The sequence below is a fragment of the Colletotrichum siamense genome (genome assembly GCF_013390195.1).
Source record: "Colletotrichum siamense strain Cg363 chromosome Unknown KSG_Cg363_contig04, whole genome shotgun sequence".
Lineage (NCBI taxonomy): Eukaryota > Fungi > Ascomycota > Sordariomycetes > Glomerellales > Glomerellaceae > Colletotrichum > Colletotrichum siamense.
In genome coordinates this window covers 3,223,625-3,248,779 of record NW_023501017.1, presented here as the reverse complement: position 1 = coordinate 3,248,779, position 25,155 = coordinate 3,223,625, and the positions used below count along the sequence as shown (strand labels likewise).

At 55.9% G+C, this 25,155-nt stretch overlaps 7 protein-coding genes across 7 annotated transcripts; 3 read left to right on the top strand and 4 right to left on the bottom strand.

Annotated features, from left to right (window-relative positions):
- Positions 1-655: 655 nt before the first annotated feature.
- ESD (S-formylglutathione hydrolase) lies at positions 656-1,582 on the top strand (the record flags this gene model as incomplete). Its single annotated transcript, XM_036638620.1, has 2 exons — positions 656-1,435; positions 1,493-1,582. The coding sequence occupies 2 exons, from the start codon at positions 656-658 to the stop codon at positions 1,580-1,582; spliced, it is 870 nt and encodes a 289-aa protein (XP_036496127.1).
- A 470-nt stretch (positions 1,583-2,052) lies between these two features.
- On the bottom strand, positions 2,053-4,676 carry mesA (the record flags this gene model as incomplete). The annotated part of the gene is made up of 3 exons (XM_036638619.1): positions 2,053-2,472; positions 2,527-3,771; positions 3,828-4,676. The coding sequence occupies 3 exons, from the start codon at positions 4,674-4,676 to the stop codon at positions 2,053-2,055; spliced, it is 2,514 nt and encodes an 837-aa protein (XP_036496126.1).
- Positions 4,677-7,225: 2,549 nt separating this feature from the next.
- rlc1 (Myosin regulatory light chain 1) lies at positions 7,226-8,212 on the top strand (the record flags this gene model as incomplete). The annotated part of the gene is made up of 2 exons (XM_036638618.1): positions 7,226-7,739; positions 7,794-8,212. 2 exons carry the CDS (start codon positions 7,226-7,228, stop codon positions 8,210-8,212), a joined length of 933 nt encoding a protein of 310 aa, XP_036496994.1.
- A 3,278-nt stretch (positions 8,213-11,490) lies between these two features.
- CGCS363_v006768 (DnaJ-like protein subfamily C member 7-like protein) lies at positions 11,491-13,721 on the top strand (the record flags this gene model as incomplete). Its single annotated transcript, XM_036638617.1, has 3 exons — positions 11,491-12,160; positions 12,217-13,378; positions 13,433-13,721. 3 exons carry the CDS (start codon positions 11,491-11,493, stop codon positions 13,719-13,721), a joined length of 2,121 nt encoding a protein of 706 aa, XP_036496995.1.
- Positions 13,722-14,545: 824 nt separating this feature from the next.
- On the bottom strand, positions 14,546-15,080 carry NUT2 (Mediator of RNA polymerase II transcription subunit 10; the record flags this gene model as incomplete). The annotated part of the gene is made up of 2 exons (XM_036638616.1): positions 14,546-14,982; positions 15,041-15,080. The coding sequence occupies 2 exons, from the start codon at positions 15,078-15,080 to the stop codon at positions 14,546-14,548; spliced, it is 477 nt and encodes a 158-aa protein (XP_036496998.1).
- Positions 15,081-15,574: 494 nt separating this feature from the next.
- On the bottom strand, positions 15,575-16,204 carry CGCS363_v006766 (uncharacterized protein; the record flags this gene model as incomplete). Its single annotated transcript, XM_036638615.1, has 1 exon — positions 15,575-16,204. One exon carries the CDS (start codon positions 16,202-16,204, stop codon positions 15,575-15,577), a length of 630 nt encoding a protein of 209 aa, XP_036496999.1.
- Positions 16,205-17,675: 1,471 nt separating this feature from the next.
- On the bottom strand, positions 17,676-22,286 carry CGCS363_v006765 (uncharacterized protein; the record flags this gene model as incomplete). Its single annotated transcript, XM_036638614.1, has 3 exons — positions 17,676-19,868; positions 19,943-20,047; positions 22,128-22,286. The coding sequence occupies 3 exons, from the start codon at positions 22,284-22,286 to the stop codon at positions 17,676-17,678; spliced, it is 2,457 nt and encodes an 818-aa protein (XP_036496996.1).
- Between the last annotated feature and the right edge of the window lie 2,869 nt (positions 22,287-25,155).

The following is a 25,155-nucleotide window of genomic DNA, read 5'->3' as shown; positions in this document are numbered from 1 at the left end:
GTACCTTTTCCCGGATAGCTTTACCACCTTTGGCATGTACACGCCCGGGTTTCCGAAGGGTGCCGTTGGATTTTGCGAGTGTCGGATGCGCTACCGAAGCCGATGTCAACCAACAATTCTTCGGAGAGCTGGCAGTGACAGCTACCTACCTTACCTTCAACACAGTGTACCGTTTTTTTACCTTTACCCCTCCTTGGCCTAGACATGCATGGTGGGGTAGAATCAGCATCATCACGACCAGGTCAACGGTCAATGGCAGAAGACGCAGAGACCGTACCTCGACTCCTCAGCACCGTCTCTGGGCCTACACACGGCCAAGGCCGTCCGTCCTCCACTTTGGCGAGCTTGACCCTCTCCGATCTGATCTCAATGGACATAACTCGGTGTTTTATTTATTAGACGCCCTCCGATGCCACCTCTTGATACCCAAGGGCCCTTGTACTACTCCTCTTTAACTTCCAGGCCATAGAATAATTCCAGCTTTTCCCCCTCAAATCTTCTTCTCTTCTTCTCATCAACCTCTCTCCCTCCTCTCTCTCCACTTCTTGCTTCTTTGATTCTGCAAAACAAGCAGCACATCATATATACCCAGCTTCCAATTGCAATCGATACCCCCAAACCCCATCTCGTCAAAGAGACTAATCCAACCGCCAAAATGTCCGGCTTCACAACCAAGGCAACCATCACCTCCTTCGGGGGGCAGCTCCTCAAGCTCTCCCACAAGTCCAACACCACCGGCACCGACATGGCCGTCAACCTCTACCTGCCCCCGCAGGCCACCACCCGCGCCGTCCCCGTCCTCTTCTACCTCTCCGGCCTGACCTGCACCCCGGACAACTGCACCGAGAAGGGCTTCTTCCAGTCCCAGGCCTCGGCCCGCGGCGTCGCCATCGTCTACCCGGACACCTCCCCGCGCGGCCTCGACCTCCCCGGCGAGCGCGACAGCTGGGACTTTGGCGAGGCCGCCTCCTTCTACGTCGACGCCACCCGCGAGCCCTTCCGCCAGAACTACCGCATGGAGACCTACATCACCAAGGAGCTGCCCGAGCTGCTCTTCCGCGAGTTCGCCGGCAAGCTCGACCGCGCCCGCGTCTCCATCACCGGCCACTCCATGGGCGGCCACGGCGCCCTGTCGCTCTACCTCCGCCACCCCGGCATGTACCGCAGCGTCAGCGCCTTCGCCCCCATCGCCAACCCGAGCAAGTGCCCCTGGGGCGAGAAGGCCTTCAGCGGCTACCTCGGCGACGACCGCGCCGAGTGGGCCAAGCACGACTCGACCGAGCTGCTCAAGAACTGGAGCTACGGCCCCCTCAACGCCCTCATTGACGTCGGCCTCGGTGACAACTTCTACATCCAGAAGCAGCTTCTCCCCGAGAACTTTGAGAAGGTCGCCAAGGAGAAGAACATTGGTGGTCTGTCCCTGAGATACCACTACGTGAGTTTAGCCATAAATGACAACAACGGGTGACGGTGTGAAGCTGACAACAAGCAGGGCTACGATCACTCTTACTTCTTCATGGCCTCCTTCGCCAAGGACCATGTAGACCACGCCGCCAAGCACTTGGGTCTCGGCTCCGCCTGACTAGAGGGCCGGAACCAAAGACTGTAAAGCAAATAAATGAAACGGACCATTCCGAGGTTTGCGGCTTGGAGCAGTAGGCGAGGAGAAGGAAGGAGTATACCATAAATCGTATGTGCGGTGGGACGGAAGGGAACATGTATTGCGCGCGCGTAATTGAACAAGTTAGTTTTTGAGTAGTATGCCGCTGCTGCTGAGATTCTTTGAATTTGAGAACAATAGCCGACGTATCATCCACCCGTTTCCATCGTAACCTTCGTGAAGAAAACCAAATGCCAACTATTTCCGCGCCCACGCGACCCCTTTTCCTTTTGGACCCGCAGGGCAACACATATGTATCCCTCCCAGCACGAGAAAAAAGGGGTGTCGTAAAGCAAGAACGCCAGCGCCGGTACGAATGAGCAGCGCCCGCCATGATGGGAGTATAAAGTCTAGAAGCATGCAAGTGCAAGAAACGAGTCTGGGAAAAGCGCCTAACTGATCCGTCTCTCCACCTCGGGACTCAAGCCTTCCTTCTCCAGCTTCGCCCGCATCTCCGCGTCCGCCTCCTTGCGGATCCGGTTGAACGCCAGCTTCTCGAAGCGACTGAGCGCCTTCCACCAATGCTGCCCGGCCTCGTGCTCGCCGATACGTTCCAGGAGATCCGCCGTCTTGAGTCGTACCTCGCGGTCCTTGTGGAAGAGACCGAGGGCGATATAGAACAGTCCTGCGTGAGACTCCGGTGCGACGCTTAGAAGCAGGCAGATCTCATCGTAGGAATGGACGTATTTGGAGAACTGAACATAAATCTCCTTGCTCTGCATCGGATTGAGCCGCTGCGTGCGCAGTCGGTCGTGCATGTGGTGCAAATCCAGACCCTTTAGTGGCCTGACTTGGTACATCTGTGCGAGATCCTGAGACGGTTAGTACAAGGCCCTGCCGCCACAAAGATGGTTTCTCTTTCTTACCTGAATGAAGCTGTAATAACTTCTTGTGTTTCTCCAGCCTTCAATTCTTGTCACATTGCCGGCAAGTTCCTTGTGTTTTGACTGCTCATCCGGCCACACGTAGCCATGACCGTTGATGCCGATGGAGCCCATCTCCAACTCATCGCCGCCAATGTAGAGAGCGCTCGCGCCGTACACGCTCTCCTCAAAGGCGGCCGCGATTCGGGTGAACTTGATCACCCAGTCTCTCCACTTGGCGCGTATCACTCTCTCGCCGTGCCTTGCCGCAATGCTCCTCAAGACGTCTTGCATGAAAGCCGCGTCGCCCGTGAGGTCGCTCTCAGCAGCAACCTTGGATGTGCCCCCGACGAGTCCGGCATAAGACGGATTCTGCTGTTGAAAGTATACCATCCCCTCTGTCACCGGCGCGGGGTCAATCTTGCTGCTGATCTTGACACGCCCTGTGGGCAGGTCGCACAAGACATCCCACCATTCAGGGTGCAACTCGAACGTCGGATTGGTAACGCCCGCAATGAAGCCAGGTACGTTGAGCAAGTCGTCAATCTTGGTTAGATCGGTGTAGGGGAATGCATGTCGCGTGAAGCCCCTCAGCGTACCACCAGATGCCAAGGCGCACGCAGCCAGGACTGCCTCCGCAACCTCACCCGAAGGCATGTTATGGCCCAGGAATATCACTCGCTTTTGCGTCAACAACGCATTGACCAGCACAATGATCGGGTGTGTATGCGGGCCATTCGTCGTCAACTGCGGGTGCAATGGGAACGGTTGTGGCGACTTGCCCTGAGGCTCTGAGAATTTCTGGATGAGCTTGACCAAGGAGAAGTCGCCTACGGTTTCCGGCATGACGGCAACCGGGACCTTGATTGGCACCGGAATACCCTTGTACATTACCTTGCTTTCGAATTCGTGCGTATCCCGGGGCACTGAATATGTCGAGCCGAGTTCGATGTGCGCTTTCGTTCCCTTCCTCGAGACGCCTGGCATTTTCGGAGGCTCCCGGCTCGCGTCAAACGGTTGGTCGCTGATGTGCTCGCCACGGTCCTCGGCCATGCGCATTTGAATCATTTGCTCAAACTTCTCCACAAACAGGTCTTTGTTGTCACTGGCTTGCAGCAGGTGTCTCTCGAGCAGGCTCAGTTTCGGCATAAGGGACAGGTCCATAGCGTTCACAGCATCGTACAACATAGCCAATGTTTCGGGTACTGGAGCCTTGAAGTACTCATCCAGCGCTAACAGGAGAAGGGGCTGGATATTAGTTAGTCTCGTGAAATTATGCAACTATGGAAAGGGGAGCGTCTTACCTTGTAAATGTGCAAGAATGGATGCCTGGTGCAGATGGCCATGGCCTTGACCACAGCACCTCTCTTGACCGTCTTGTCTTGTTTCGTATTGACCAGATTCAGCACATAGATCAGCGGTGGCCCTTCTCCCCCCTCCGGCTCGTCGTCGTCGGTCTCGTCATCGTCATAATCGTCCAAGTCGTCCAAGTCTTCCTCATCTCCCAGGTCTTCGCCCTCGTCTTCCTCGTCAATGATTCCAGCTGCGCGGTTCCTCAGCCTCTTGCGCCTTCGTTTCCTGGCCTCCTTTGCCTTGCGCTCCTCGTCTTCCTCTTCCTGGCTCGTATCCTTGTGCAAGAAGAAAATGGTCCAGTCCTGGTTGCGTACGTGGGCTTGATCGGGTAACATGAGCTCCGCCAACATGTGTTCGTCGCCAGTTATAGAGACCGGGTACTGGTGCTCCATGACCGGACCCCGGTCAATGTCGAAAGAGGCGACCAGAATGTACTCGACATGATTTTCGGTCGAGCCCCGCGGGTACTGCGAGCGCAACTTGCGTGGGGGGTGCGCATCGGGGTTGTAGCGGCGCGGGGCGGACAGCGACGAGTGCTGCGACGACACACCGGTGGAGGGCGTCTTTGACTTTGAGCTGGGGTTCGAGGAGCGGTCCGTCTCGGCGATAGGCGGCGGCTGAGGGGATCGCGAGGGGCGAGAAGTGTTGGACATTTGCGAGGGGGATCTCGAGGCGGAGCCGGTAGGGAAACTGGAGAGCGAAGTCCGACGACTGGGCCAGGGGCCGTTGGGCGATTGATATTGCTGGGTGTTGGAGTAGTTGCGCGTAAGGAACGGCAGCGCGGTCTGTGTTGAAGCCATGTTGAAGAGGGCCGCACTGCTAAATTGCGGAGCAGTTCAAATCGATAAATGGGGGGGATCGAGGCTTGCGCAGGCTGCCGGTAGGCAGAGCCATCCAATGCACTGCAGCGTCGAGGTCCGTCCGGGGAGGTGCAGCGATGCGAAGTAGATTTGGCTGTCTGGTCTGCGACAATGCGACAGTGGGAGGGCGTTGGCGGCGGTGGTCGCAGGAGCGGTTTAACGACGGCTTGCAGCAGCCAGATACATTCGACAAGAGTCCGAGTGCGACATGAATGATGCGACCGAGAGGGAGGACGTCTGGTATCGAGTACGGCGTCCGCAGTATCGTCGGGAGTCGGGAGGCGAGTTGGATGGTGGTTGTAAGGTAAGGCACTCCTGTCCTGGGGAGAGCCAAGTGCGAGTCGTGGGGTCCCGAGATGCAAGATAGAGATAGGGAGGGCGACTGTTCGGCAGTGTAGGCAGAGTGCGAGGGAGGGAAGGCGGGAGGTATTATTGGCGCTGTATCCTGGAGGGACTCCCAGTCAGTCAGGGACCTAGGTGCGGCACCTCAGCTTTCCATTACAAGAAGGCAGCCAGGCGGGAAAAAAAGCAGCTGGTACGTAGCCGTGGGCGTGCCTTTTGCGGTGTTCACTTGTATTTCCAGGCAGGGTAGCGCGCGGAGGCGTTCTCAGACGACAGCCGGATGCGCTCTTCGAAACGTCAGATCCGGGCAGTGACTGGCGCACACAGGCAGACGCTGGAGAGGGAAACAGGATCGCCCTCGGGGAATGGGAGGCAACAGAGAAGGGATATCCTGCTCGTTCAATGTCAATGCGTTGGAAGAGAACGGCACCGAGACACCATCTGCTACGACGTTTGGCCTGGTCTTTTGGGTCTTTTCTGTTCCCGCCTACTTAGTAAGGTGAGGTAAGAAAGGCACATGGTCAGTCAGTCCATGGGTTCCATGGTGATGGTGGTAGTGGCCGTCACTGGTGGCCTTCTTGGTGGTGTAAGGACCTTGTAGAACTCCTGACAGGGGCTGGTTTAAGGTGTGGTGCTTCTTTTTCCTATTTTTTAAAATTGTGCAATCCAATTCGATCCCCCACCGGCACGAACAGCACGCAGCTAAATGCGCCAGAAGCAAGGTACGCCTCTTTGGACCAAATAGCGCGTCTGATTGAAGATGGAGGGAGGTCTGCCCCTGATGGACACTAAAAGGGGGGATTGCCCGTCTGTGGTTAGTGCCCACGCTGCGCCGGTGTGGCTCTCCGCGTGTCGCCCAAGCAGGTCGCGGGTCGCAGGTGAGGGACAAACTAATTAGTCGTCGTTACGTGGTTACGGATATACTATGTGTGCAGAATCTCAGAGTCAGGTCGGTATCGCTCTCTGCCTTGCCCGGTAAGTTTCGCGCTCCACGGGCACAGCAGTGAGCTGAGTGTACCTACGGATATCACCTTAAGGAACCAACCTTGAGTTTGTTCCTTCACTTACCCTTACTTTGGCACTGCATACCGTAGCTGAACAGACACACAGACACAGTCTGTCCGTCCGTCAGTCAGGCCAGAATGCCAGATGGACAGCCCGATGGCGGCGTGCGCGGGCGGGCAGCTCACGGGCAGACGAAACAAAGAGACAGCTGGTAGGCGGAGTACGGGGTTGGATACCTCTACTTGGCACTCTACAGTCCGCAATTGACGCTGAGGGAGGTGTACATACCGCAGCAACATACCATAGTACACTCACTACTGGCTGCGTCTTCCATTGTCCGTGGGTATCGCCGCAAAGGAGTGGGCTTCGGCCGGTGGCAGTGGGCAGTGTCTGCGAAAGCGCCGACGAATGCGTACGTAGCTCTGCTGATCCTGATGAACGATCACTGATGCCGCCTGATTATGTATCGACTTTCCGACAAGTCCCCCCTCAGTGCTCAAGAAGCAGGTTCCCACGTTCCCAAGTCCCCTCCTTTTCCCTTCCCCTTTCCACGTTCTCCCCCCGCCCCCCCTTGTCCTCCCTCCTTTCCCCTTTTGATGTTCCTGGTGGCCCATGCTGTCGCACCCAACCTAAAATGCGCTTAGCGCCGAGGGTCCTGACGTGAAACCCCTGTGGCTGGTGGCACGCTTTCGGCAATTGGATTTCTTGAGCCACAAACCACCAGCCACATCTGAGTGCCCCACGTCAGATATGGCCCCTGCGTCGCGGGAAGCTGCTGCAAGGCTGCGGTTGTCGTGGAAAAGACGCCTCTGTTTACATTCGACCCCAAATCAGCCTTCGTCTTATGGCTGGATCTGACCGCTTCCCAAGTGACATACGCCGCCAGCTTGACTCTAATACGAAACCAACATCCATCGGCTCTATCCAACACTTGTGCACAGTTTTTAATCTTGCCATTGCTTTTCCCCACGTCCTGCAGCATCACTGCCACCCTCTCAGACAGTGAACCAACGCCTCTTGGCCTCTCCATATTTCGCATTGTTTACTTTGGTGCCAAGTGGGCGCGCGGCATCAGACTTCCTGAGCAAGGCATTCCCTATTTCCCACCCACCACATCTATTTTCGCCCCAAAAGCCCTCATCATGGTAGGCCAGGGTCCATCTCACGCGTCGAATCGCCTCGAGGAGCGCATGAATTTTGACGTCGAGAATCCACAGGCAATGCCCGCTGGCTACAAACCTTCCCCACTAGGACCATATGGCTCTCCGCGCAGCTCACCCTTCCGACGACCAGAGTCTCCAGCATCGCCTTCTGCCGTGCGCCAGGCCTCAACACAAGTCACTCCGTCCGGATCACCGACCAAGGCGTCCTACGCTACCAACAACGGGCGATTCGGCAACCCAACTACTCCAACAGAGACAGTCGAGAGCCGTACACCGAGAGTGCGCACGCCCACTGGCGGCGAGACCAACAACATCATGACCTCGCCCATCGCTGCACGGCCAGCGTTGAAGAAGAGCGTCAGCCACGGCGGCGCCATTGCGCAATTGCAACCTGCTCAAGTCAGGACACTCAGAGAAGGATTCGAGATTCTGGATCGCGACAGCGACGGCATCATTAACAGAGACGATGTGGCGGACATGCTGAACCAGCTGGGTAAGTTGACGATGTGATAGCTCTGCGTCGCTTGCAATGTTTGACACCTTCCAGGCCTGTCATCCAACGCATCCGACGTGACACAATTCTTCCCGCCATCCGCACCTCAGACGATAACGATGGCGGCCTTTCTCAACTCTCTGGCCACAATGATGGCCTCTCTATCCCATCAATCCGAGCTTCTCTCCGCCTTCTCCGCGTTCGACGACGACGACAGCGGCCAGATCAACCTGAACGAGCTGCGAGACGCGCTGCTGAATACTGCGCCAGAGCCTGGCGAACGTCCGCTGACGGAGGCCGAGGTCGAGAAGGTGATTGAAGGCTTCACGGGCCGGAGGGCGTTCAGTCGCAGCATGCAGGGCGGATTAGGCAAGCGCGGCGAGGTCTTTAGATACCAAGATTTTGTCAACTCCATCATGGGCTCCTCCAACACGGCGTCAGAGCCTAACTCGGCCGAGGGATCGGAGGACTGAGGGTACAAAACAAGAAAAGTCTCATGGCGCAGGGGAGATCGGTGTGTGACGACATTGGGCGAGCACTATGTGGAGACGAAGCTTGCCGTAACCGCGGGGAGGGGAAACGAGCACAATTAAATGGAAACGGAGGGATTGACGAACAGATTTGGACATGACTTGCACTGTATTTTTATTCATTGGGAAATAATCAAAGGACACCGGATCACGGAAAGTATCAGGAACAATTTCGGCTCCGTTTCACAGCATTTCGCGCCAAGAGAGGCCTGTTGTTTGGCGCCGGGCAACAAGCCGTTGCGGCAGGCGCCCGTTGTGACGATGACTTGACGTCGAGTGACGGGGGACAGATCCCACAGAGGCCAAAGCCGGGGCGGGGGATCAAGGGCTATTCCGTCGAGGACGATGCCACATGCAACGACGGTGTCTCTTCTCAAGGCATGGGGAATTCAGTGTAATGGAAAAGGCTGGGACGCAGGCCGTTGAGGGCAGTGCATGCACGTATTCTGCATCCGCTTCAACTTGCATCCAGAGGGGGGTTCTGGGAAGACCCGCTGGACTGCGTAATAACCCTGGCCGCGGTGGCCTTGAGCGGCAATCTGGACTTTGGGATGGGCAATTTGAATGGGCAAGCCGAGGGGGTGGTGATGCCATCAGTTTGGTTTAGGAGGAGGCTGGGAGATGCACATCAGCGAGGAGGCCACTCGGGGCCACTCACAGGGCAGTCTGCAGCGGCCTGCCTACCTGTACATACAGCATGCAGCAGCAACGGCAACGGCAGCAGCTGGCAGGGCACCTCATTTTTTTTTTTCTTGTCAACAAGGGGCCGGCGGCAGTGACCGGGACATGGGGTGTTCCGAGCTTGCACATTGATTTTTCAGGGACTTTTTCTCAGTTGCGGTCGGTGCAGGTGGTCGGGTGCCATTCAGCAACCAGCACCTTCGGGCGGTTCGGCGGCCCAAGGTGACAGCGGTCAATGGTGGGCGCTGATTGGGCGCGTCTCGCAGGGTCCGGGACGGAGCCCCACCGAACCTTCTCGAACCGGCCCGCTGGGATGCAGCGGACTTGGAGAGCAATAGCCGTTTGTTGCAAACGCCTCGATATGCCGATTTAGCCTGTATCCCGAACCTTCCTAAGCAGCAGCGGCACGGGTACGGCAATGGCAATTTGGGCTGTAAGTAAAGGCAGATGCGCAGTAGGTAGCCTGAAAACTCAGCGTCTGCCGCCCGGGCTGCGTTTTCGATGTTACTCGCATGACGCTGTACGACAGCTTGGCTACAGTGTTTCCCTTTTCCTCCTCTCCTGTTCTCCCCCCAAAAGTCTTGGAGTCGGTGAAAGGAACGTGCTCAGCATTATCTCATCCTCGACGTCTGATATCCGCCGTGTCCCGACAGTCAGGAAGGGCAGCTGTGGTCCCCTGCAAACGCCATGACGCTGTCGTCCCTGGGCCCTGGAGCTGGAGGACCCTCCAATGGAGGTTGAACACACGAAAAGCTCCTCTTTCGCGGGATCAGGTCTAGTCACTATCCTGGTCTATTTCTAGCCAGTACAGTTGAGGCCTGCGTCGGTCGCCGGGAGGATATGACATGGCCCCCGACGAACCTAATACTTTGCGCGTGATGCGCCATTGGTCGGCCGAGGGCGACAGCGAAATCACGGTGGCTAGGAAACGAGACAGGAGGCAGACGAACAACAGCGAGCAACACTCCTCTCCTCATTGTGTCGTCCGCAGACCAGTCGTCCGACGATCTCTTCATCCACCGCTGTGCAGCTAGGTAAACAAGTCGACGACGTCTTGGCCTCGCCATTGGCTCTCTGGCGGCTGCGAGTAGTCATCGGGAGACGGGACTGGACCGTTTGGACAAGCTTCCTGTGGGGATGTGTGGCGGCGGCCGGTCTTGGTTACATCAACTGCACGCACAGCGCACGCGACTCTACAGGTATCAGATACACGTTTTGCCGGCCGCGGGCGCCCAATGGCAAAGGCCAAGTGCCATGCCCAGGCGAGACAGGCAGTTGGTCGACATGGAGATGTCAGTTGTCTCTGGCAGGCTGGTTTGGTCTGGTTCTTGGGAGAGATCCTCCTCAAACCGACAGGGCTGGGGAGGAGCAGAAGCACCGCCTGGAACAGCTGCAAGGGCTAGCAACAGCAGTCCCCGCCAGCTGGTGTCATGGGGATAATGGAGTGTAAAGTGTTGTAATTGGCAGCGCTGGGTTGTGTGCTATGTAAAATATACATGGCCGTCCATCCACATCACGCACGCCCAGGCGAGCACATGGGCGTCCAGGGCCTTGTACAGTCTCCGTCTCCCCCGTATCCATAGGTACAGGGCGGGCAGAGAGAGAGAGAGAGACGGAGAGAGGAGAGGCAGGAAGGGGAAGAAGAAAAAATTGTGCACAGCTGATAAATCGATCAAGTCCCCCGGGCGAGCAAGGCTCGTCTCGCTTGTTGTTTGGGATTTTCCGTTATTTCGTCTCTCAGGATGACATCTGAAAAGCAACTTTGTGCAATCTCCATCTCTAGCTATTGTTGCTGCCACTGAGCTTCTGCTTGCTTGCTGCTGCTGCTGCTGCTGCCTTACCTTGGCTTCTTTTACCTTGCCTTACCGACGTTTACCTGCCTCCACCGGGTTCCCGTCCCCTACCCCTCTATCTTTTGCCTGTCCGCCTCTCAGGCTTTCTCGAGCACCTCCTCCAGCCCGTCAGGTCTCCTCCAGTGTCCACTCCCCAAGTGCCAATGGGCTGTGTGTCTTCTGGCTGAGCCTCCTCTCTTCCTAAACCTTACCTTACCTGCCTGGGCTTCCTTCCTCTCTCTCTTTCCCGCCTCTCCTTCCGCGCGCCCTCGCCCTCACCTTACCTTACCTCGCCTTTCCGAGAGCCCGCGCTGTCCTTCTCTCACTCCTTCTTCCTCCTTCTCTCGTCCTGCTCTTCGACTTTTTGTTGTTTTCTTGAGCTTCTTTTGCCTTTGCAGCCCCCCAAAGCAGCAGACAAACGCTTGCCTGCACCATCCGAACCCTTCCCGCATTCCGCTCCCCGAGACAAGGTACAGCTGCCTTCACCCGGGCGCACCCAAGGTCCAAAGGAAAAGGAACCTTGAGCGCAGGAAAAAAAAAAAAGTTGCTGCTGCAGCTGGCTCCTTCACTAGGCTCGTTAATGCGCTTTGGGGAATCCAGCACAAGCATAACCTTGCATCGAGGTCTGCCGACCCTCCTTACCTAATTAACCAAAAAAATAAGCCCGCGCATTCTTTTGGTTCCCCTCAGAGGGTGCTTGCTTTATCAATGAAGCTCTTCGCAAAGAAGTCGTCCAAGAAGCAGCAAGCCGGCCAGGACGAAAACGACTACGACGCCCCCCCAGCCTACTCTCACTTCCCTCCTCCCACCAACTCGGAGGCTTCCTCTCCCACAAAGTCGCCCACCAAGCCCCGGTCACCCACCAAGGCTCATTCGCCGACGAAATCCCCCACCAAAAAATCATCCCAGCCCGCATCTCCAGGCCCTCGGGAGACAAAGTCATCGCGCACATCCCGCACTTTCGGCCGCCACCCTACAGACCCCGGATCACGCAGGACCAGCAAGATCGACTACGACACTCACCCCCTCAACCTCACCCCCGAAGAGCGTGCAAAGCGCCTTTCAGCCATGAGTGGTCGCAACTCCCCCGGAGCCATGGACATTGACTCCTCCCAGTCCAACGCCGCTCCTTCCTCCTCTCCTGCCCCGGCCCCCCAACCCTCCGCCCAGGCTTCATTCTCCGTCCCCATACCGAATGGCATCAACACAAACGTCAACGGCAATGATAATGGCGATGCCCCTCCTCCCCCACCTCACAAGTCCAACCCCTCCAGCCCTGTGCCCACTACCGAGGATGAGGCTGAGGCCTACAAGGGTGCGGGCAACAAGTTCTTCAAGGAGAAGGACTACAAGAATGCCATCCTCCAGTACTCCAAGGGTATGTTGCCGCCGGTTGCAAAGTCCGCGACACCGCAGTTACTAAGTCCAGTCTAGCTATCGAGTTGGTCCCCGATTCCGCCACCTACCTGAGCAACCGCGCTGCTGCGTACATGTCCAACACCCAGTATGAGTACGCCCTCGAGGACTGCACCCGCGCCGCCGATCTCGACCCCGAGAACCCCAAGATTCTCCTCCGCCTGGCCCGCATCTACACCAGTCTCGGACAGCCCCAGGAGGCCCTTCTGGTCTTCGGTCGCATCAACCCGCCTCCCTCTGCCAAGGACCAGGCTCCGGCCCGGGAGATGCTTAAGCACATCACCGCCGCCCAGAGCGCCCTGAGAGATGGCACCGCCGGCTCCATGGTTTTGCACGCCCTGGACCAGGCCGAGCGACAGCTGGGTTTCGGCGCTTCCAAGCCCCGCAAGTGGCAACTGATGCGTGGCGAGGCCTACCTGAAGATGGGCACCGTGAATGCCCTCGGCGAGGCGCAGAACATTGCCATGAGTCTGCTGAGGAGCAACAGCCAGGATCCCGAGGCCTTGGTGCTCCGTGGACGTGCTCTGTACGCCCAGGGTGAGAACGACAAGGCCGTCAGCCACTTCCGCAAGGCTATCAGCTGCGACCCCGACATGCGCGATGCCGTCAAGTACCTGAGAATCGTCCAGAAGCTTGACCGCATGAAGGAGGAGGGCAACCAGGACTACAAGCTTGGCCGATGGCAGTCCGCCATTGAGAAGTACACCTCCGCTCTGGAGGTTGACCCCGCCAACCGCGGTACCAACTCCAAGATCCTGCAGAACAGGGCGCTCTGCAAGATCAAGCTCAAGCAGTACGACGATGCCATTGCCGACTGTGAGCGTGCCATCAGCCTGGACTCAACGTATCTCAAGGCCCGCAAGACCAAGGCCAATGCTCTTGGCCAGGCCAACAAGTGGGAGGATGCCGTGCGTGAGTGGAAGGCGATCCAGGAGCTCGACCCCGAAGACCGCACCATCGCCAAGGAGGTTCGCAAGGCCGAGCTCGAGCTCAAGAAGAGCCAGCGCAAGGACTACTACAAGATCCTCGGCGTCGAGAAGGACGCGGATGACAACCAGATCAAGAAGGCCTACCGCAAACTGGCCATCATCCACCACCCCGACAAGAACCCCAACGACGAGCAGGCCGCCGAGCGCTTCAAGGACATTGGTGAAGCCTACGAGACCTTGAGCGATTCTCAGTAAGTCGCCTGTCTAAACATACTTCGACCTGGCCAGTGCTAACCATTCTACAGAAAGCGTGCTCGTTATGATAGTGGCGAGGACCTCATCGATCCCTCCGACATGTTCGGTGGCGGTGGTATGGGAGGTGGCATGGGTGGCATGGGCGGCATGCACGGGGGCATCGACCCTGAGATCCTGTTCAACATGATGGGAGGTGGTGGCGGCTTCGGCGGGGGTGGCGGCTTCAACGGAGGCGGCTTCCCCGGCGGCGGTGCACACTTCTCGTTTGCTGACGGTTCTGGTGGTCGCCCGCGCGGCGGCCAAGGGTTCGGTGGACGCGGCTTCAACTTCTCGACCTGACAATCCGAATCGGAGGAAGATGAAGCAGAAAGCTACGACGAGTCGGCCAAGCCGGGACGCAAGCCGGGCGGCTCATTCACCCAAGAGACGATGAAGAACCACATGAAGCGGCGCCAAGATAGCGGTGGCCGAATTGTGGAAAAGATACGCCAGTACGGAGTGTGGATTGTGGCCGCTTTGGTCCTAGTTCCCATGCAGCTCCTGATACTGGCCGCGATAACTGTGGGATTCGTGTATATTTGCATCTTAGGGGCCCGGAAGCTGGGCATACGGCTCCGTGGCGGGGAATGAGTCGACTGCAGACTGGCATCCATGATCTGTTTTTTTCGGGATAGACATGACGCAAGAAAAGTCACACACCGGCGGCGTTATCAAGGCATCGATCGATTGTCACCCCCTTTTTTTTTACCCAACCCTTTTTCAAAACCTGCGTTTTTCTTGTTAGAGTTACGACACCCAATTTCACAAATTCATGAGGAAGAAAGAAAGAAACCCAGGGGTACACGTCAGTCTTGTTTTTTAGTTTTTGTTTTCCCAAACAACTATGGGGGTGGGCTGGGAGGCGTCTTGCATATCTCTACTACGGGGGATTGCTTTTCAATGTCATCAAGGTTAGGCATAGTTCACACACCTGGTAATTGGACTCTAGACTTTGTCTCGGGCAGGTTTATTTCGCCTACTGCATGCTGCAATCCTTTTAATTGTGTTGCACTTGTGAGTCTCTATAAATGTGTGATTTGTCGCGTCGTCACGACATTTGGGTATCAATTATCCAGCGTCTCCATCCATCCATCCATCTATCCAACACGAATCTCTCCCAGTGCCTAATTCCGTCCAGGCCGCCCGCTCCCGGTAACCTTGGTCGTCTCCAGCACCCTCCCAACGTCGTCTCTCAGCTCAGGCATGCCCTTCTCGATATGCTCCGCTAGGACGTCGCGGAACTGCGCGAAAGCGTTCATCTTGCCCTTCATGAGCTGGTTCCCGCGGCGGACGAGCTCGACGAACTCGCGCGTGTAGATGTCCGGGTTGCGGCCGTTCTCGACGTACTGCACGAGCTCGGGCGGGATCTTGGGCAGGGCGCCGGGCAGGTCGGGGGAGGGCGGCGCGCCGGCGGTGGCGGTCATGTGCACGCGCTGCAGGGACGAGGAGAGCGCGGAGACGGAGTCGGCGAGGGCGGGCCCCGTGGGGGTTTGGTTCGCGTTGTAGGTCGTCACCTGGACCATGATCTGGTACAGATCCTGGATTGTGTCTTTGAGCTGTTCTGTTTGGGGTGAGGGTTAGCGGGCGCCGCGAGGAGTTGACGAGAGGTTGTTGCTTACGCTCGAGTTCGGCGGGAGTTGGTTTGTCCATTGGCGCCATCTTTGCGGGTGTTTGGTTGAAGAGTCAGGTAGAGGGGTTGTGTGCGACAGGGACGGTGGTTGAGCTCGCGGGTTGGGGATGCGATGCCGTGCGATGTGCGACGATGCGACGATGCGAGGCTGAGGTTTGCGACGAATGGATGGATGTTGGTGGTTTGTTTTAGTTCGGCTGGTTGTTGGCGGGATGAGCCGGCGGCACCTTCTGGCAGGCACCTCAGGTAGGTGTGGGTCACCGTCTTACAGGGGTTTGGCGGGTGTCAGTCCGGGGCCCTGGTCATATTAGCTGACCCCTCTATAACCTCAACGGTGGAATCTTTCCTTGGCTTTATTCCTTGGACAGCCGGGAATAACCCCACGAGGCTAATGGCACTTTGAGATGGCCGTCGGGTTAAAGCAGTCTATTTTCGGGTGCATTCCACACTTTAGAGTGCTTCTGGTAAGGATACCTCCTAGACAATGAATCTCAGGGTCCAACATCGGACCCCGCGTTACGTCTCACTTTGCGCCGCCGAATACCCTCCTCCAAGCCATCTTCTTCCTCGTTCCTTCGCGGGGCGAATCCGCGCCGTCAGCCGTCATTCTCTCCATGTCTCTCTGGTCTCTGCCACGATCGATCCCAGTCTCTGGTGTCTCACGCAAATGTCCCAGACTGTTGGCCGTCCTGCTGACTCGCCTCAGCGCCACCATGGCCGACTCTCTAGCACGCGGCCGCGGTGAAGGGGAACGGATGGGGTTGTACAGGTCCAAATACTCGGACGATTGGGGCGGCGGTGTGCGGCGCATAAGACGCACAGCTCTGCGTCCGCGGTCTGGTGGCACCAGTGGGCTTCGGGGCCGGACACGTCTTAGTTGCGGGGGCGGCGTCATGTGTCGTGCTTCTCTCTCGCCAGGGGTCTCGGGGGGCGTCACGTAGCCTGATGATGTAGTCGTGTCGGTCTTTTCCAGACGGTCCCCGAGACGAGCTCCGAGACGGGACGACGGGCGCTTGAGAGGTTCGTTGCTTACCCAAGTGGGGGCCTGGGGACGTCGCTGGTCCGGTGGCCACATGCGGAAAGACATCGGCGAAGGGCACGGCGAGAAAGACTGTGGTGTTGCCGGCTGGTAGGTTGGTGTTGGCGACCCCATTGTGCCCACCGTCGAGCCGCCGGATACCGACGTCTCTGGGGTTTGTGCAAATCCAACCAGACTTTGAAGTGGACCGTTGACTACTGGACGCTCTTCTACTTGGTCAACGGGTTGGTACGGTTGCATCCAAGTTGGGATTGGCTTCGTTGGACTTGGTTTGAAGGTTTCCTCCTCCAAAGGGTCGTTTACCGAGACGTAGATCGTAGAATCCAGCGGCACTGGACGTTGCTCATCCCCGCGGGATCCTTCCCCAGCTCGACGCAGCGACAACGAGTCTCGACTGACGGAACGGATGGACTACTCAGCGGTTAGAAGCGAAAATAATCAGTCGAATGTTGACTTACAGCCGGGGCTGTCACCAAGTTCCCAGTCTTCCTTTGACCTAGCTCCCATCGTACGCGGCCAAGACCGCCGTCGACCTTCTTGGTCCTCTTCAGCCCACTCTGCACCAAGTCTTCTCCCTCAAGGCCAACGGAGCAAGCGACGCAAACCGGAGGGATATCGACCTCCCTCCCCTTCCTCCTACCTAACATGCCTTCTCTGTCAAGATCCTCTCCGTGGTCGTCAAAGAGGTTCGACAACGGCACCCCGCGGTATATGATCTTGCTCCCATAGAACAGACAGCCGTAGCATGCTCGATGCCAGAAGCACCAGCCCAGGCTGACACAGTCGTCTCCGCGCAGGACGATCTCGCCGCAAACCCAGCATATCGCCAGGTCGATGATGGCCGTGTAGCAAGATGAACAGGTGAGGCGGGCCGAGCGGCCTAGGACCTGTGGAGGGCCGTCGGAGAGCTGCTAGCAAAAGGCGCAAGTGAATGGAACCCGTGCCGAATCCATGCTCCCCGTGGTTCAAAGACCGTGATGCCTTCTGTCTAATGATTCGGATAAGTGTGGTAGAGAATGAATCGACCATGAAGTAATGTTACCTACCTAGGGAGGAGTGCCGCATAACTTCAATAGTAGTAGGACATTGACGTATCAGGCAAGTGCTCAAAGCATTGTTCCTTGGGCAGTAATACTCTCACTAGCACCTGCACATCACCCGAATCACTGTCCGGCAGCACAAAATTTTGCTCAAACTCGTATGGCCATTGCATTGGCGCGCAACTTTTAAAACCTAAAACTCAGTTGAGGTGATACCTTGACCGAGACCAAACACAAAATGCAATCCTCTTGTCAACGCCCATCGTATTGTACACATGTAGACCAAACAACGCCATGGCCAATCCATCCTCGACCAAACCCCATGTTTCTGCCAACCTAATCAATCTGCAAATCAAAGCATCCGTCGTACGCCTTTCGTGTGATCCTGAGACACCGGAGTTGAAGAAACAATCAGTCTCCTGATGCAACTGACAGCCGCGTGTCTCCCCATTCGTCATCATATAGTACAATTCAACAACACCTTTACGATGTCGCGAAGCAATGTGCTGGCTCATAATATTTCCATGTGGAAGTTCATGCCGTAATCAGTTGCGCATCTTCGGCTTGGCCAGCATGTTCAGTCGGCTGAGACTCATGCCGGTACGCTTCTTAGTAGGGCTCGGCGAAGCAAGGACTCGGGGAGTCTGCGGCTTCTTGCCGACAGTGTTGGGGGTGGCTCCCATAAGTCTGGGGGCTAGCAGAGCGTCTCCCTCAGGGACTGGCTCAGCCTTACGTCTCTTGCCAGCCCGCTCACCAGAAGCCTCTTCGAGGTCGCCTTCCTCCTCGCGCGCTCGAGCACGCTTCTTGCTGGTCATTCCGTGGGGCTTTCCAGCGAGAAGCTGCATCGGGGACCGGTTCTCCTTGTTGGAAAAGGTGTTGGAGTCGTTGGGGAAGCTACCCGGCATGTCGAGCGATCTACGCACATGACGGATGCTAGATTGTCCTGCAGTCGAGCCAAATCCAGTGGGAGAGGCGCTACCGAACCGAATGGTATGGTCGCTGCGGAAAGTAAACGTTCCGGGGACGGTCGCGGGCAGAGCATCGCTGGGCTCTGCGGCCTTCGTAGACGGGCTCTGAATCGTCAAGTCAGGGTACAGGCCATCATCTTTGGTTCTCTGAGTGACGTTGTTGCCAAGAATAGCATCGAGGTTGGGATACTGAACCTCGCCTTGCTTACGAATCGGGTTAGCAGGGGCGAATGCCTTGTGGGCGATCGTATTCGGAACGTCGGTAGTGCGGTTCGTGTCAGGAGTAAAATCAACTCTCTTGAATAGCTTGCGTCGGGGAGTAGTGAAGGGAATAGCGGGCGGTGCCTTTTCGATGGCGACCTGGGGAGCGGGAGTCTGCGCGACACCAGACGCAGGCTGGGGGATGGCACTCTTGGCCTTATCGAAGGCGCCCTTTCCACCTCGCAAAATAGACTTGACCCTCTCGAATCGTCCTGGGCTCACAATCCGGCGTTTCAGCTCGGTTGTCTTCTCCAGCGCACTCAAATCGTTAGTGGTGGCAGACTTTGTGAGGCCGCCCAAGTCGGGCTTGGATGGAGACTTTCGAAGGCTTCCAAGGTCGGGCTTGGAAGGAGATCTAGCAAGGCTTCCCAGATCAGGCTTGCTGGGAGATTTGACCAGCGAGCTAGGCAGAGGCATCTTGCTGCCGGCAGCGCGAGCAAGGGAAGACTTGGTAGGGCTGGTCAACGAGGCCAGGCTAGGCTGGGACCGAAGGCCAGGCGTAGGCGCAGAGGCAGCAGGAGCGTCATTACCGCTGGACTTGGGGCGCGGAAGGGAGCTGCCATCGCGAGAAGTAGGACGCGCCGTCGAAGCATCGTCCTCGAAGCGCTGGCGAACACGCTTGACAGACGAAGGAGGCTCCAGGTTGGCAAAGATTCGAGCCCTAGGGTGAGGGCCAGCCAATGTCTTCTTGGCTTCGTTCGAGTTCGTGTCGTCCAGGTTCGCCTTAGACGGAGACCGCTTGAGGCTCGACTTCTGGCTGGGTGTACCAGCGGCCAGCAAGTTGGGCTTAGAAGGCTGTTTGAGGATCGACTTGGGGTGGCTCGGAGTGTCGTCGAGGTTGGCCTTTGAGGGGGAGCGCTTGAGGCTAGACTTAGGTTGAGTGGGAGTATCATCCAAGTTAGCCTTGGACTGGGAGCGCTTGAGAGAGCTCTTCAGAGGAGTGACTCGGCCGGGTTGGGCGCGAAAGGCGGAAGGATGACCCTCGATAGAGTCCATCTTCTTGAACTCGGCCATGTGAGCAGCGCTGTAGCGGCTCGACTTGCCCTTCGCCTTTGCGATTCGTCGTCCATTCAGCTCCTCGTCCTCCCTCTCGAGTTCGCGCTTAGCCAGCAGCTCAGCCTTAATTCTAGCGGCCTCCTCGCGCAGCTCATTCATCATGCGCTGGGCATCGTTGCTCAAGCCGGTGTCTCCAGTCGGCTGATCAACGCGGAAAGTAAAGGGCGACTCAGGCACGCCAGACGTCTTGGAGGGCGTCGCCTGAGTATCGGTGGTCTTATCAGAAGGCTTCATATCTCTGAAGCCAAGCCAGGTAGCGGAAGGAGGAGCGACGGTGGGGTGAACCTTGCTCGGGTGCATCTCCGAGAGGGGAGCCTTCAGTTGAGAAGAGGAGGAAGGCGTGGCTGGGTCGTGATCGGGGACGACGAGGGCATTCAAGCTCTCAGCGACTGATTTAGAGGGAGGAGTATCATCTCGCTCGGCGACGGAAGCGAGAGTCTGTTTGGCCTTGGGCTAAAAAAAGAAAAAGGACGTTAGTTCGGGGCCCGCGAGTCGTTTGTTTACAGCCGGCGGTCGGATTGTCTTACCTTGGGCGTGTTCGCACCGCTGGCCAACCGGGCCGAACGACGGCGAGGCGGCGTCATGTTGGATTGCTGCTCCGTGAGGGTATCGTTGGCTTCGGTTTGATGTTGCTGTAAGGTTAGTATGGGTGATGGTCAAGACGAAGAAATCGTCGATCAAGCCAGGTCCTTGGGGAGAGACTCTGTGAGAGATTTGATGATGTCAGGCGAGAGTGAGAGTGGGTGTAGCTCACAGGTTCGGCGTTGGTACGTAGAACGCGACGGGGGAGTGCTTGGAGGGGCTGCCGTTTGTTTACATTCCACAGCCGTTTGCTTTGTTTCGATTGGTCCGTTCGAGGTAGAAAAACAGTGACGGCCCAAGCTCCACGCCCCGGGCCTTGGGTGATCAAGTGGGGCTGCCGCAGTCCGGACAGTGTTTGCACCGTACTCTGGGCGCATTTGTTTACCGTTCGCGGCGCCATCACCCAGTGTTTGCTTGGGTTCACCCTGAACATCTCGTGGGTCAAACAAACAGAGCAGGCGCACCTCGTGTCTAGGGGTCCACGTCTACTCTTTCTCGAACTCTCTGTTGTTTCACGTGGCTTGCTGTTGTTCACGTTGTTTTGGACGCCACGGTAAGTACGACGGTGACATTGACACCTCCTGTTGTGGCTGCATCTGCTCGATTGGATGGCAGTGGTTCTCCCACTCAGAGATATCAGCGAACGGAAAGTCTAGTGGACGATGCGATCACGACAACAACAAAGCCAGCCTCGGCTATGCGTTCAAAGGCGCAACGCCACTATCTGGTGGCTGCAACTCAACGCAAGCCAGTGTCGGACCACACAGTTCTAGTTCCCGATTCTCTCCTTCTAACCTCGTTCAAAACATATGGGTCAACGTTTCGGGATTAAACGCTGTCTACCGAGGATGAAAGGGATTAAAAGAAAAAGATTAACCCGGACTGCCGCATCGTTTCCCCCTTCACAATGACGCAGCATGAGACTCCAAGGGTTCGTGTTGTATTCCATGGATGGATGCTATGAAGAGCCCAGCAAGGCTGAAGATTAGCGAAATTCTATCCGGCTCCGAGGAACTGGATCTTCCCGCCTTCGCTTGAGAGTTGCGACTCGAAGTCAGATTCGCCAACGTGTAGCGCCATTCCCCTTGTGAACACACACTGTACAAACACTCCGCCTGCAGATTGATTTGTATGACCGAGATAAACGTATAAAAATGGACATGCGATAGAAGTCGTGGCTTGACACCCAACCATCGAATTTGAGCCTGTCATTCTTCCTGTGACGTCTCAACAGTAGATGATTTGCCCAGAATGAGGCTCATGGTGCGGAATGCTGACCTTCCAGCTAGTTCCAGATGCAGCACCATGCTAGTAGATGACGACACATGATCCTCGTTGCCGCATTCCATACAGCAGGCTAAGATTTAGAACAGAATTGCCACTATGGGATAGGACAGGTTCGCCGGATGTTCTAGCAGGATATCCATCAGCTTTAATCTGGTGATTTTCTGGGCTGGTAATCTGTCCAGCATGATCCATCTAGTCTTATCTCGTGTTCGACGGCCACATTCTTTGAAGGACAGGCTGTTCCGGAACCCGGTTCCTTTGCAGTTTCACTCTGGTCTTACAATCACTTCTTCTGTGGGTTGGAGCATCCTGTTGGTCATGCTTAGCTGCCGTGAAGAGACATAGTTCCCTGAAGAAGTCCGTTTGCGGGCAGGATCGATATCATCGTGTCTCTGGCTTCCAATCCTTTGGGTTTGTGTGGTATGCATAGCGTAATCGGTGTTCAATTTGAAGATTGGTGTCTTGTTGGGTAGCTGGGCCCTTGCTGATACTCGACTTTCATCTTAATCACACTCTGTCCTCAATCCAAACCGCCCTTGCCTGCCTTTCCTCCCGTTGCAGCCATCTCGGCTGATATTCTGTGGTCACTTACTCAGTTTCTTGTATCCGGCGGAAAGTCCTGCAACATAGAGCTGGAGTAAACCTACCTCAGACCTCACCTAGGTAAGAAAGAATCGTTGCGGAATACTTCGGTTGACATGTGACGTAGAGAAGAGTTTCTGTCCGCGAAGCTCTGGCGGCTGTCTTTTCATCTTTTGGTGGTCCGCATTGTTATCAAAGGATGGCCGTGGCGGGAAGCCGAGCTTGAGGCTGGTTGGCCTTGCGTCTGGTAAGAGGCTTCACGTTCAGTTCCAGGATCGACCACCAGGATGGATGAGCTATTGCTCTGATCCACCGGTCGTTTTGTGCAGCGAAATTCTGAAGAAGGACCTCACTGTCGAAAGGGTAGTAGCGAGGCTCGGGTGGCTCCTGCGGGCCATCGCGGCGAACAGTGGTCTTCATGTTGAGATGGTGTTGTGGCTGGGTCGGGGTTGCTGGGAAGTGAATGTTGAGTTGTAGTTGAGAAGTTGTTCGGGGGAATGTGAATGGTTTCTTGAGAGTGGGCGTGGGGACAATGTGTTTGTGTTGAAAAAGAAAGAGAAGTCAATCGCTGGCGCAAAATTGGATATCTCCAAAGAAACCACGGGTACCTGACGGCAGGCAGCGATATCACCCGCACCTTCGCAGCTAGAACTAGATATTACCAGGTGAAGAATGTAGGCGACAGGATGGAAGGAACGTGAACATCACCTATGGCATCGATCAGCAGTCACGGTCCAGATGTGTAGGTCTCGCGGGTTTAATTCGTATCCATATTGCTCAATCTGACGCCTACCTCTCAATTCCATCTCGCGCTCGTTCTAAAGCTTCCACTCGCAGACTAGCACCTCTCCGTCATTCTTGCTCTCTATCTTTTCAACTTCAGCTCATCTTGGGCTATCTCCAGGCCTGTCATGTCAGATGTCAGTGTTCCGTCAACTGTCATCAGAGTATGGAACGGCTGGCTACTCACAGCTTACCGGCAATGTGTGCAAACAAGGCATTGAAGCCATGTACGCAATCAAAGGCGATTCTTATGAGGTGCCGAAGTTTCCTCATCTAGTACCAGTCGGCTGGCCAGTCGGTTGCGAGCGGGTGGAAGGCGGAATATATGGTTGGAGGAGTCAATTGGTTCAAGGCGCTTGGAGGGCTTGAATGTTCGGCGAGAAGCATATCTAGATGGTGCGCCCAGACATCGTTGTAGAACTCGGGCGAGCCTGCCTGCCCCTGAATGCTTGCGGCGCTGGACTTCGTGGTCTCCTTCACTTCTTGAGGGCCATCGCGTCTGGTCTGAGTCTTCATCTTGTAAGGTGAGTGGAGGAGTTGATCGAAGTTGATGTCCAATGTGACAAGTAACGTAGGTTGTTGTTGTTGTTGAATGTGTATCAACTTCTTGACTGTTCAGCGAAGGAATGGGGGTTTAAATAGTCGATCGCGTCAGGGGCTGGGCAGATATCTAGCGATAATTAGGAAGGCACAAGTCTGATGTGATCTTGTTGAATCAAGTTGCAATATCACTTCGAGGCCAGATGTGAGATATCTGTGGGAGACGATGGAAGGCTCGATCGAGTCTGCTGGCAGGAAGGAAACTGGACATGGTCGTCTGCGGGACTGCATGGTTCACCTGAACGAAGCTCGATGATACTTCAAGTACACTAAGTATACGGCAGACAAAAGTCCTCCTGGGACCTTGGCCCCTTCTCGAGACGACGCCTCTTCTGAATGCTAATCACCGAGGCGACATCGACCGACTTGGCGCGGGGGTATGGAGCGTAGATATCGTAATCAGAATAAAGTAAAGCCTACTTACGTGGAAGCATTGTGGTATCACATTCAAGCTGCTCTTGCTCGAGAGGCACGATTTTCTCACAAGTGTATAGAGTTCGCCCATAGCTTCCAGTATGATACGTCTTGACTACAGTAGCAACGGAAAGATTGAGATATTGAACCTTCGATAAGCTCCCAGTGGTGACAGTCCAGAAGAAGAACGATACTAGATGCACCAGGGAAGAAACGACGGAAAACCCGACGTCGTCTGCAGTGGAGTTTTCTTACCCTGTGCATAGGTGCGTTTCCGGTGGATCTAAGAGTCAAAGGATAGAAGCCAGGAACACAGCTCTATGTTATACGTTGACGGGCTCGGACAACACATGGAGGACCCGGTTTAACGGGCACGCAGTCATCTCGTCCTATGAGTTGCGGACACACGGCCATAGACATGGGTCAGAGAGCTTCGAAGGGATACACAAAGACTCAGTAAATTTTTACGCCTCTGTGTAATCATCTCAAGACTGCAGTTGACCCCATCTCCGTCCCAGTTCCATATGTTTAGTGGCTTTCGGAAAAGTTGAACAGCAGGTTGCACGAGATACGAAGGATGATAACATCAACAAACACCCATCACATCCATGCCGAGGCTCCAGTCAAATCGCAAAAGCCTACAACCGAGAAGTAAGGGAAACTGGTCCTGCCGGGTACCGTGTTGTCAGATTTGTCGAATTGAGCGACGCAGACCGCGCGCATGTTTGCCGACGAAGCTCGGAGGTGGCTGCCTGGGAAAGTGTTAGATGAAGAAGAGAACCTGACGATCCATCATGCAGAGGGATGATCCAAAGTTCTTCCTTCAGTTGGTGGTGGCTGCCTCAATTTCTTCACAGATTATTGACACACATAGATCTGATGCTCGTTGGCTGTCAAATCAATAGAGGATAACCTCTCGCATCTGGCTCATAAAGCCGAATCCACATCGCCTCATCGAGATTTTCTGTTCAACAAGAGGGTAATGTTTGGTGAAAGAATGCAATAGCGTTGTCCTCTTTTGTCTGCCTTTCGACTGATGCTTGACATGTTGCGATATCATTAAGCATGAGTTCAGTCAGTATCTCTTTCTCTCAATTAACCCCAACCCAATGCCCTTGCGCCATGTCTCCAAGCAGATGCCTCTCCACGCAGTTCAGGATCAGAAATTGGACACTGAACACAAACCCACGATCAAAAATAAGACAAAAAGACATGTTTCCGACACCGAGAATCGAACTCGGAGCTCTCCGGAACCTCAGACCATTTGACCGGCTTGAAAGCGGAGTATGTTAACCACTACACCATGCCGGATGCTGATTTGTTGGAGAGAGAGGCGATCAAGCGGCTCATGAAGGCCACGTCAGAGCGTGTGGTACAATGCGCAGTTGGTTTGGGGTTGGCGTGGCCGAGAAAGGAATGGCTCGAGTCAGACGTGGAGGCACACAGTCTCACGGAGCCTGACCGAGCTTGACAGAGGCCGGGCAACTCGACA